Source organism: Oncorhynchus tshawytscha, linkage group LG23 (genome assembly GCF_018296145.1).
Source record: "Oncorhynchus tshawytscha isolate Ot180627B linkage group LG23, Otsh_v2.0, whole genome shotgun sequence".
Lineage (NCBI taxonomy): Eukaryota > Metazoa > Chordata > Actinopteri > Salmoniformes > Salmonidae > Oncorhynchus > Oncorhynchus tshawytscha.
In genome coordinates, this window is record NC_056451.1 from 12,343,128 (window position 1) to 12,355,356 (window position 12,229).

Consider the following 12,229-nt stretch of genomic DNA (forward strand, 5'->3'; position numbering starts at 1 on the left):
ATTTCTACCTCCAAACTGTAGTGACTGTAATTTGCAATGTGTGTTTATTTCCATTTCCTCCGTCAGTCAAAATGACAAGTATGTAGACCTACATCATGTGTGTTACCATGTAGTGTGAATGAAGTCAGCAAACTAAATTGGGTTACAAATGAGTCATTTTAATTTTTTGGTGCAACATCACAACAAACAATTTCACATGAGGTATTCAAAGGGATTCTCTTTAGTTGTTACAAAATGTCCCACCATGATTGACATTTAAAGTGTTGTGTTTTAAGCCTTTGGTTGGTTAGCCACATTCATTAGTTAGTCTAACACATGGACGAGAATGGCACGATAAGTATGGTGGGTGAGTCCTAGTTTAGGAACCCAGACACAAACCCATGTCAAATACAATATTTCCCTCAATTTGGCCTCGTTAAAGCTTTTGAATTGAGTCATTTATTCCTGCTTCCAACAGTGGGATCAAACAGTATTTCAAATACACTAACATATTGGAAAAGGGGTAATGGTTTTACAAATGTGAAAAAATAGCTTTAGTCTCCTCTTGACCTTTTGTTTTTGGTTGAACTCTTGATTCTTGGGCTTTCATAACTGTTACAGTAAGTCACATGATTCTAGTTTGGTACAAGGAATAGGCAACGTTGATTACAGCAAGATCCTCCTTGCCTGGATTGTCACCTACTTTTTTGGTCTTGAAAATGATTATATACAGATTATTGGTAAGTCTGACTTCTGTAGTACACTGGACTACGCTTTGGCTGGATGGGGCTTGGTTGCTCCTGTAACAGATTGATTCCAGCACATTTGGTTTTCAAAAAGCATGAGAGACAGATGGACAGACAGATAGACAGAAAGGATGGAATCTTTGGTTAAGAAACTTATTTGCCACACAACATCTCACACAGTTGAGGTAGATGGGTAAGTATTCATGTACACAGGGGGACAAAGGGAACACTGGGGTTACGGAGTCCAAATACTTCCTCTACAGTCACAACTTCATGTCAATCTCTCAGTTCCAACTTCAAATGCTGAACATAAAAATAATGTGCTACTTAACACATCTCACTGGACTTCGCTATCTTTGGATTTCTGGTGTACTAATTAAGATGGAATGATAACCCCACGTATAGTACAAAAACAATATCAGAGGGTATCCATGCATATTCAGTTATACTTTGGTATATAATGTACCTGTGTTTTTAAGCCCCAGAGGAGCTTGAAAACATTGTCGACTAAGATGTCCTTTAATCTAGAGAGACATTTCTTTACGATCCACTAGGGGGTGCAACAGGCTAAATTGATGACAGACCATCTGTAATGGTCTTATCAACTCTCCATTCAAAGGAGAGATCTCTTCTCAGGTAAAACAGAGCAGACAATGACTGAGAAGTCTCTCTCCCATTTGAAGGCAGACTCTATTCTAAAATATGGGCAGCGGGAAAAGAATAAAGGTGTCATGGGGACCTATTCTATTGTCTTTGATAGAACACCACATGACAAGCTAGAAAACAAGGAACATCAAAACTGGTAGGGGTTTTCATGTTCCCTGCACCAGACTGGCCCCCTCCCTTGGTCCCAGCATGCTTACAATTGTTGCTCATTAAACTTTAATTCTACTCTATTGTGCCCTTCCACCCCCTCTCCCAAAACATTGCACCCTGTTCAGGGGTGATTCAGCCACTTCTCTGATCTCCCCGCCCCCTTTGAATACCCCTAAACCCACGGGTCTGGCCAGGAGCAGACCCTTAGACCAGATACGCAGAGAGGAGACGGATGAAAAAGGCTCCCTTTGAAGTCTGCAAAAGTCGATGGCCTCTTTCATGACCGCCCATCTTTCAAGTGCACGCTGTGAAGAGGCCCCGACAACACGCCCCTCCCAAGGTTAAAGACAGGAGAGGTGCACGCTAGCTGGTGGACAAGCTATCCCTCCCCACTACCCGACAAAGCAAAACCGAGAACACGCTAGAGGAGCCTGTGGAACTGAGAAGACTGGCAGAAGGGATGAGTCTGGAGGATGGTGAAATCACATTGAGCAGGACATAGACAGGAGTGTGTACACTGCAGCAAGGGGAGTCACTGCTATGCAAACCCCAGGAAGATGCACAGCATGCATGTTTCCATGGGGTCTCAAAGGATTCACACTTAAGAGCCTGAAAAGCTCTGTAAGTGCATCCCTGGACTCTCAAGACACTCTGCCGAATGATGTTTGAACACAATTTTACAAGCAACCTGTGAACCTATGAGATGTCACATTACCACAACATTCAAACAAGCTTAGTCTTGGCATAAGACCTGACCACAGAGACATTTGCCAATAGTAAAGAAATCCCCATTATTCTACAAAACAAAGGCCTTAAAGAGAGAGATACGTAACATCACTGGGAGTCGGGGGAGAGGAAAGGGGTTTAGGCCATACATTCAGGGAGGACAATCTTAATCTTTGGTATTACGATGGGATTCTACAACTAAAAGTACCCATCAGAAAAAAATTATGTTTCACACAGACATACAAAGCATTATTAAATAAATACTTACAGTATATAGATAGCATAAATAAACAACCAAATAAATAGAGAGAAACAAAAGAAAAACAATAAATACAGAAATGCAGTAATAAATACATTGATCAGTTCAGCAATGGCATTTTAAATTCTTGCTCCAATGAAACTGGTTATAAAGAGCCATGTTAAAACCGTCCCTCGAGGAACTAAAATGACCTTGGTGTACGTAGCAGGACTGGAACAACAACTCATACTTCCATTGGATTTCTATAAATAGAGCAATGTGCTTGAAATCTGTACAAAAGGGCTGAAAGAATCACATTCCTCCATTTTCCAGGCGTCTGTAAAAAAAGATTTGCAATGGAGCCGAGGTTTGTTCAGTTAAGTGTTTTGAAACATGAGTGGAAAAAATACTACCTTACTACTATACATTGTGTTACAAGTACTTCTTTCCATTGCGTCCGTCGTGTTCAAAGTGTTTTGGTTGAGTCAAAATGGCTACAGAGCTTTTGTGTGGTAGGTCAGTCAATGTCTTAAAGCTGGAGGGTTGCATCAAAAAGTCTCTGACTTGGCATCCCTTGAAATTCTGCCCTTATTTACTGATTCTGTCCCGATTTAAAGTGAGACACACCAAGGTTGCTCCTTGAAGACTGTGATTCATTCAAGCTGGAACCGTTGTCAAGAAGTGTAAAATAAAAGTCAAGGTTCTCGTGACAGGTAATGATTGAAAACGGAGAATCGTGGAGAGAGAAATAACCTCCTGATCATCCAGAGAGTTCTGCAGTCCTGCGAACCATGTTATATGGGAACACATGCTGCATTCTTTAGAAAACGTGATGGAGCTCTGATTTTGTCACAATCCCCATGTTATTCTCTGTGACCTTCGTCTTGACTCCTCAGAGAAACAAAGGACATAAGATGGAGATCTGTCGATGTAACGGGTGGTGAACATTTGAATTAGGGGTGTTATGCAATGCAGTGATGCCACTTGATTTCTCTTTCTACTAAGGGAGATGAAATTAGCCCTGAGGGCAAAAAAGGTCCTGATTATTAATAGCCTCATAACCATATTATTCCTTGTGTCATAATAAAAAATAAAAAAAGTTGAATTTTTAACTCTGGATTGTTGGAAAAGGACCCGTAAGTAAGCATTTCACTGTTAGTCTACACCTGTTGTTAACGAAGCATGTGGCAAATGAAATTGTATATGATTTCATAACCTACCATATTCAAATTGAATGTGATGAAATGAAAGAAATCAAGGGTGCTCACTATTGCCCTCTTAAAATGTGAATAAACTATTCACCCACGACCATTCAAATTATAGGAACTTGTCTCATACAAGTTCTCATATTATTCTGGGTATCACCCCTTCAATATCAAGGAGTGATCAACTTTGGTTTGAAATGCTCTGTGATAATTCTTCATAAAAACTAAACTACGCCAACTCCATCACTCCCTCTAATAACGAGGAGTACATTATTACGCCTGATCTCTACCTAGACCAGTCTATGTGCCCTCTGCTGCCACGACGCCCACCCAGCCCACCTCTATCCCATCAGGCCGTGCTGCAGGACACGGCGGAGGAGGACACGCTGGAGCCTGAGGAGCCTGTGGAGGAGGGGCGGCCCTCTTCCGCCCACTTGTTGACGTTGCGGCGTCGGGCATTCATGAAGAAGTTGCTGACGGTGGAGAGCTCCAGGCCCAGCTGCTGGGAGATGGTGACCTGGAGGTCCTTGGCTGGTCGGTGGTTCTCCCGGAAGATGGCCAATAGGGTACGCCTCTGGAGGTCCGTGAACACCAGCCTGGTGCGCTTGGGGCCCTGGTTGCGCTCCAGTTTACTCTGCTCCTGCTCCTTCCGCTTGCAAGCTGTAGGCAGAAGAAGTAGAAAAATGGGTTAGCTAAAACAGACTGGCTAGCTAACTAGGACAAATGGATTAGCTGAGAGAAAGTGGATTTCTTGAAGGAAAACAGATTAGCTAAGCAAGTTTGATTTGCTAAAAGAGGTGAATCAGCAACTTGTTTCACTGCACAGTTGGCAAAATAAACCTAATCCACCAGAAATCAAGACATTAGGCTGTCACACTGTTACTAGTAGGACACTCAACTTGGATAAATGCTTACTAGACAAGACTAGGCCTAAAAATAATTGTTGTCATGGACATTATCCCCCACCAGCAAAGAAAAAACATAAAATAGGCTACAGATAAATAACAAATAAAGAAGTTATTCTAGGCACACATTTCATTTTTTACTGAATAGGTCAACATTGACATTTTAGTCATTTAGCAGACACTCTTATCCAGATTAGTTAGTGCATTCATATTAAGATAGCTAGGTGGGACAACCACATATCTCAGTCATAGCAAGTATATTTTTCCTCAATAAAGTGGCTAACAGCAAAGTCAGTGCTAGTGGGGGGGGGTCGAGTGCGAGTGTTAGTTCACGAAAGGCAAATGCAGTGTACACGTCACTGGGCTAGGCTACTCTGTTTTCTGTTGGCATGTGCAGACCTGTGACAGGTCAGTGCGCCTGAGTGACACCTAACCTGTGTGGTGGGAAAATTAGGTTAACACAGCGCATGTACATTAGCAAATGGGGAGTTTTCAGAATTAGCCTACGCTAGACTAGAGCATGAAATAAAATGTCAATTTTACCTACTGCACAACTTCTTCAATCGGCCTACATGCAGTTCTGGCTTATGTTGTTGCCATTACTGACTATCAAAGGTTTGTTTAATAATTACTGTTACAGTTTTACCTAAACATTTTCACACATTTACTGGTAAGACTCGGCTACAATTTCGCTTCGCTTTCATTTCGAATTTCAGTTCGACTAAATTCCAAGTCGTTGTTTTCCATTTACACTTATCCAGGACAGAGGATGGAGATGTAGCAATGGGAGCAGAGGCTACCATTCTACAGGAATAACAGACATTTTCCAAGGCAAAAAAGAGAAGCCAACTTGAGGCAGGCAAAATTGGTCATGCTAAGCTAATAGCATCCAAATGTAGACTATAACAAGCATTTTTTGCAGTAAAATACCTAAAGTCTTTTTGCATTAGGATGGTAAATGACTGTCTATGTGCAAGTCTGTGCATCATTCACAGGAGGGTGAAAAGTGTTTATGCGATTCACACACAATTGCAGTCCGGGATCATAGTAAACAGCATCCAGTGCAGTCCTCATAAGGAAAAAGAACATCATGTCTGAGAGAAAATGCAGTAATTGCTATATATATTGTTCAATGTTTACATGTAGCCTAATTAGAGTGTTGAGAGAAAACGGTATAGGCTATGGCCTGTGTCTGCAGTGCATCCATATGAGGATTAGACAATACAAAGTGTATGGGCTACTCTGCCCACAACTAAACATTTGACCACATATACAAGTAGGCCTACAATAGTGTTTACTGGAAACACTACACCCACCGTTGTCTTTGTAAATGAAGACAGCCCCCCCCCCTTCCTTCTTCCTCCTTTTCCCTCCTCTTCCCCCTGACCTGTCTTAGTGGACACTCCAACATCATTTGTTTCTCATAAAAGTCATTTACATGAGGCGGAGAGAGTGAGTGATAATCACTGTAGGGAGAACTCATTTATTTTCTATTAAATAGGTTATGTCAGAGAGGATTGAAACAAGCAGAGTCTGCACTGCTCCGAGTGTTCAGAAGCCCTAAGTGGACTAAAACATATTTGGGTGACTCTTGTAATTACCTAAATGCACACTTTTAAGACGTCTCAATCAGCAGTGTGTGGTTGTATTGCTTTTTTGCTGATGGTGAGGGGCTTTTTAAAGCGTAAGCAGTGACACACCACACACACACACACAGCGAGGCTGCCCCCAGTCTCAAAAAAAGGCGCTGAGATGTTCAATAGATAGATTGGCTTACTGTATATCTCCCCATTTAAAATCATCTCACACATTGAGGGTTGATAGGCCTAATATTTGCTGTAAACTCACAGTAGTGCAAATGATAAACAGCAATTCAAAGACAATTTATACATATTTTATAATTAGGACATTTATTAGCAGTGCCATTATAACGACGACATTTCCAATTCACTAGCCTATAGCTGAGGTCTAGTTTAGCAAATGTGAATGTTGTGCCTTAATACATTGTGCTGTAATTCCCACTCTATATTTACTCTGAATCATTATCTGAAGGAAATGTTAGACTCTGCGATGTCTAACCTCTTGTCAACTTGAGATTACAGGGCCTGTTAGCTTTTAGGCATCTACAGCTCATTTACATTTCTGAGAGTTATCGAACCATGTCTCATTAAAATCTGAACGGCCTGAAATTTCAGAAACATGTCAATATTACCACAACTAAAATATATAGGTTTTCCCAACTGCTACATGTTTTACTGGCATTATATATTCCTACCGTGTCAATACGAAGACTGCAGCTATAGAACCCATACTGCCCTGTGCTCAGAAACACATTGTAATGAAAGCAATGACATGAAAGTAGTGGTTAGTTTGCTTGTACTGTGGAATTATGGGTTGTTGGAGGAGTCAGGGTGTCCTACACCTCCTTTTTTCCTCTGCCCCTCCATCCTATCCTTTTCTCCCTCCCTGGCTGGCGATCATAACGCCGACCATTAAGTAAATGCTTCCTTATGCTGTAATCATGTGTAAAAGGCTTGCAATTACCATGTTATAAATCCCTGGCACTGGGGCAACTCCTGGAGACATAAATATTCCCCTATAGGCTTCTTATGATCGTGGGAACAGCCCCTGATCATGATGTATGCCCTTGTCTCGTGTTGCTGAAACGTGATCGAAAGCCCTTTCCCTACCCCCCGGCGTCTGAACCTCCACCCCCCTCCTAGCCGACCCCCTCCCTGTCTCCCCCCTCCAGCCCCAGCCCACCCCCTGCTGATTTCTTGGGCCAGGGGCTGATAGAAATTATTGATTAAATCTGTGCAGCTCAGACTCCTCGACCCATAGAGGCTGGTTAACCCCTTCGATGCCAGAATGGGGAGCTGCAACAACCCGATAAAAACAACATTGTTTGTTTGGGAGACTGGGCTGTTAAAATCACAAATTTTTATATGCAAATGTTTCCCTTGTGACCTTTGAGCTAGGATAACTGAACTGAATATAGCAGCGTATATACAGTGGATTGGCTTCATAGCTTTCATTACTGGGGGATGGCGCAGCCACTGGACCTGAGACATAAACCGCATTGACCTTTCTTATTAATTTAGACCTTCAGTCAAGGGCTTCAGCCATCATCTTTAAAGTTAGGTTCCCTGATCCCTCGCGACTTAAAGTGTTCAAGCACCACTGTGTGGTCTTTAGCTGCACCCTGCCTTCTTCTCTGACTACAGCCTGATTGCCTCCTCCTCAGCCTGTGGTTGGCCTGAAGATGCATCTAATATACAGAGCCAGAGAGCATAACAACTAAACAGGAGAAAGAAAAAATAACCTTCTCCATGTAAGTGCTTCAGAATGTCTCATAAAGAGGAATATTAAAAGACGATGACATTACATAATCAGGTCCACCATTTATCCTAAAGCTTTGCATAATAAACAAAATTCTCGAGGGAAGATAACTGGCATGATAAAAAATAAACATGGAGAGCTGGCTGAGACACTGACATGCTGAAGGAGCTGATGGGTATTTAAGGAAGTGCTGCATTAAGGTAGATCATCTTAAAACTTGAGGCGTGACGGAAAGAACACTTGAGCTATCTTCAGACTAGGGAGCACAGGGCACTGTGCATTCTAATTCCTGTCTCGATCTGCCGATGCGGTCGAGGTGTGTGTGGGCATGGCGTGCTGCTCTTTCCCATGGAAATCAATAGAGGCTTGTAATTAAACAAAAGGGGGTTGGCTGGGAAGGGAAAAACAACCCCCTCAGAAAGTAGGTTATGTAGAAAAGTGCAGAGCTGTCCAAATTGTGCCTTTGCCATTAACTAAATATGCAAGTTTAGACTGTGTGGGGGAGAAACGTTGTCAAATGTTAGTACGCTTGCAATACATCCCCCATGTAAGCTCCTTCATTTTTTATGACTAGGATTGATCTGCTCCTTGAATTTTGAGCAGTGAGTCGTGAAAAAAAATCTATGACAAGTTGAGGTAAAATAACAAGAATACTGCAAGATAATCCAAATTGTTGGATCATCTATCATAAAAAGGTGGTGTTTCCACAAAATGAAAAAAAAAATGATCATGTTTACAGATGGCACAACACCTCAGTGGAAACATGTCCTCCTTGCACAATAACACTGCTTCAAGTCAAGATTGGATGCATTGAAGACAACACAACATGTCACAAACTCTGCAAATCTAAACAAGATAACTCATCACTTGCAACTGGGTTGAGTATGATTAGTGGAAAATTTTGTCAAACTGAGGATGTACACATGTGTTCAGAGAGCTAAACAATCAAAGATCAATAATTGTAAGAGGATTGCAAGAGTGCACAATCATTACTTATGGGCCCTATTGTGCTTTTGGGCTTAATCAGTTGGGCTGCTGACAGATAGTGAAAAGCTGTGATCAACTGTGCTTGCTTACACAGCTCACAGACCCCTGCCAACATATACACACTCCTCTCAGCCCATATCATATTACTGTGTTCACTTGGATCTCTTTCTGTGCTTCATGTATCAGATGGGTTCTCAGTCTCCATGGAGTGACAACACTGTAACACAGCGCTGCATATTGTGCTATCTTCTTCAGTGCATATCCGCAAAGAATATCAAATGTCAACCAAATCATGTCCTGCTTTTTAAAAATACATATTGTTTTTCATAATGTTGTTTTATCTTGTACTCCCATTTCACAAATATTAATTTTATTTTTCTAAGATATGGGGATTTCAAATGAAGTTTGGGTGAAAGCACAAGTGTATGTTTCCACAACAGAAACAACATTTCCTAACTATCTCCCCAACTCTTAACTTCAGGCATGCACAAACAAATAGTGTTTTATGGTGGTTTTATGGCAGGTTTCACCAACGATAGTCCTTGTAATTATGATCTCCATGGTTCATTTAAGAAGGGAAAATGTCCATTCTGAAGGTTTAACTAGATCACAATACATTGTGTACCCTGCTCCTTGAATGCTTTGTAACATGTATTTTGTGAGAGTCCTAAAATGTGAAAGGCATGACCGTACAAACTATGGACCTATCATTCAAATCTACCCTTTAGGAACATAGGAAAGGCACAACTAGTTTTTCATTCCTCTGAGCAGCATACAGATCGTGTTGGATTTTTGGAGAAAAACATAGAGAGAAATGGAAAGAGATCTTACCTTCCAGCCGCAGTGAGGCCATCCTTTGAAACTCGGGCTCCTGCAGCCAGCGGGACATCCTCTTGAAGGTCTCGCGACCAGACTTGAGCTTGCCCCAGGGCTTGGGGTTCCTTAGGAGGTCAGACAGAGTGCCCTGTGACCTACACAGCACCCTCTCTGCAAAGATGGCCTGGGGGATGCTGTACCTCTTCAGCTCAGTGATGATCCTCTGGGCCACATCCCTGGTGTCGATCTCCTCTCCAGCCCCTCCACCTCCACCGCCCTGGGAGCTGGGCAGCATGCCCTCACCGCTGGGCGAAGAGGACGAGGAGTGGGAGAGCTCCCCGGCCTTTGAGGACTGTTGGCTGGGGTGGTGGTGTTGGTAGTGCTGGCTGTAGATGTGAGGATGGTGGCTGGACGCGTGTTGGTGAGCCTCCATCTTGTTCAGCTGATGGCTGACCGACGAGTCGCCGCCCAGCCCTGAAGGGGACATCTCCCTGCCGAAGTCCGCTGTCCTGCAGAAGATGTTGCCCCCATGGACCTCGTAACCACTTGGAAGCATCTGGCCACCATTGCCGTTGGGGCTGTTTCCCAGGCTCCCATAACCGTGCATGGGTGTCCCCAAGCCAGAGCCTGTAGAAGGTGGCGAAAGGCTCTGTGTCATCCCCAGATCTTTGCCGTAAGGGTTGTAGAAGTTGCCACCCAAGCCTCTGTCCTCACGCATGAGAGTAAAGCTCCCGATGACATTGCTGACCGGCAGGCAGGGATGGTGGTGGTGATGGTGGTGGTGAAATTTGTCATCGAAGGGCTGCAGGGGGGTTAGTGTGGTGTACGTGCTGCCACAGCTAGATGGAGCATCTCCTCCATAGCCCAGGGCTGACATGGAGTGGTCGAAACCTGGAGGTCGGTGCTCATGCTCCAGGGACATGGAGTGCCCCCCAAGGGAGGGCCTGGGGAAAGCAGCTGAAAGGTCCCGTGAATGCAGCATCGCTCTGCCATCCTGACTGTGGAGCTCAGAGTGGATTTGGACAGACATCTCCCCTAGGCTTCCATCCATTTTTAATTCAGTTAATTGACCTTTGTTTCTATCTTGATGGTGTTGTTTCAGTAGCCTAGTTGTTGTTTAACAGTAGCCTAACAGTTTGGATGGCCCTTCTTCTGTTGCACAATACTATGGATTTATTGATTTCTGAATGGATTGATTTATGAGCTTCTATACGGTCTAATTAATTATCTGATAACAACTTAAGTAGTATCTTTAAACTCCTTCAAACTCCAGGAAATCAAGTGTGAAGCAGCTTCAGTAAGATTAACTATCACATTATTTGGATTTGTGCTACAACACTCTTCTCATCCTTTCTTTGGGGCTCAACTGTGTTCCTCCGCAGAATCGTCGCTCTTTTGCCTGCGGGAGATCAAATGTTTACTCGTCTGTATTTTAGTTATAGCCTGCTCATGCAACAGTGACGTCTAAGCTATTGTAGACTATAACCACAGTCACAAGCATTTCAAACATTAAGAGTATTTTTTCATTCCTTCGAGAGCCGATCAATGCATATGTAACACAAAAAAAAAGACATCGAGATGTCTTCACCGGCAAATCCACTTTTACAAATCACATTATTGCCTCTCATGCAAAGTTCTGAATACTCGATGAGGGCGCACACGATTATTTGGACATTAGCGTGCGTCATGCTTGTATATTTCTCAACACAACACGGACAACGAATGGTGGTTACATGTTCTATTAAGGAAATGTCTGAGCATTTAAGTTGTTTTGAGATATAACGACACCAAAAATAAACAGATATGTGGCCTCATAATTGTATTATTCCTACCTTATTCCGTTATATGAGCGCATCCGCGTCTGTTGTCGGTCCTCTGCATCTCTCCGATTGTGTCGCTTGTCTCTTGTCTTCCAGCCTGTCCGCGCAAATTCACACAATTGGTCAGATGCATGGAGGGATGCTTCACACAATAAAACAAGAGGCCAAACAATTGGCGGTTCGGTATACGTCGTCCTTTCCCTGTCCTTTCGTATTTTTTTAAAGTCAAACGTCCAACTGTAGCCTCGCTCTTCTCTACCTAGCAGCTCTCCTCTTTTTCTTTCATTATCTCGTGAGATTTTCCTCCTCCTCTTCCCTCAGCCTGCTACTTCATCGATTTCAGCCCCACCAACTCTTTCGCTTCTCTTCCTCCCCCCGCTCACACTCGCTCCTTTCAGTAGACTACGTCACAGTCTTAAAAATCTGACAGATGTGCAATGAAATTCCAACTCCAATTAACCCTTTCGCTTCGGCCAACGTCTCCAGGGAGGGGGCAGGGTTTGACCAACTAGGTGAAGACGAACCCTTTCTCACAACCCCCAATTTAAGCCTTTTTATCTAATAGCATGCAGAGATTATGAATTTTGCGAACATCCTGACCATGGTTCAGCTATTTAATTCACCTGATCCTGGACTGCAACGGTTAGGCTAC

The 12,229-nt window shown here is 43.1% G+C and overlaps 1 protein-coding gene across 1 annotated transcript; it reads right to left on the reverse strand.

Annotated features, from left to right (window-relative positions):
- Window positions 1-64: 64 nt before the first annotated feature.
- Window positions 65-11,928, reverse strand: LOC112222946 (hepatocyte nuclear factor 6-like). Its single transcript, XM_024385833.2, has 3 exons — window positions 11,590-11,928; window positions 9,773-11,156; window positions 65-4,370 (listed from the first exon to the last, which is right to left on the reverse strand). The coding sequence occupies exons 2-3, from the start codon at window positions 10,806-10,808 to the stop codon at window positions 4,060-4,062; spliced, it is 1,347 nt and encodes a 448-aa protein (XP_024241601.1). The 5' UTR covers window positions 10,809-11,156; window positions 11,590-11,928; the 3' UTR covers window positions 65-4,059.
- Window positions 11,929-12,229: the final 301 nt, after the last annotated feature.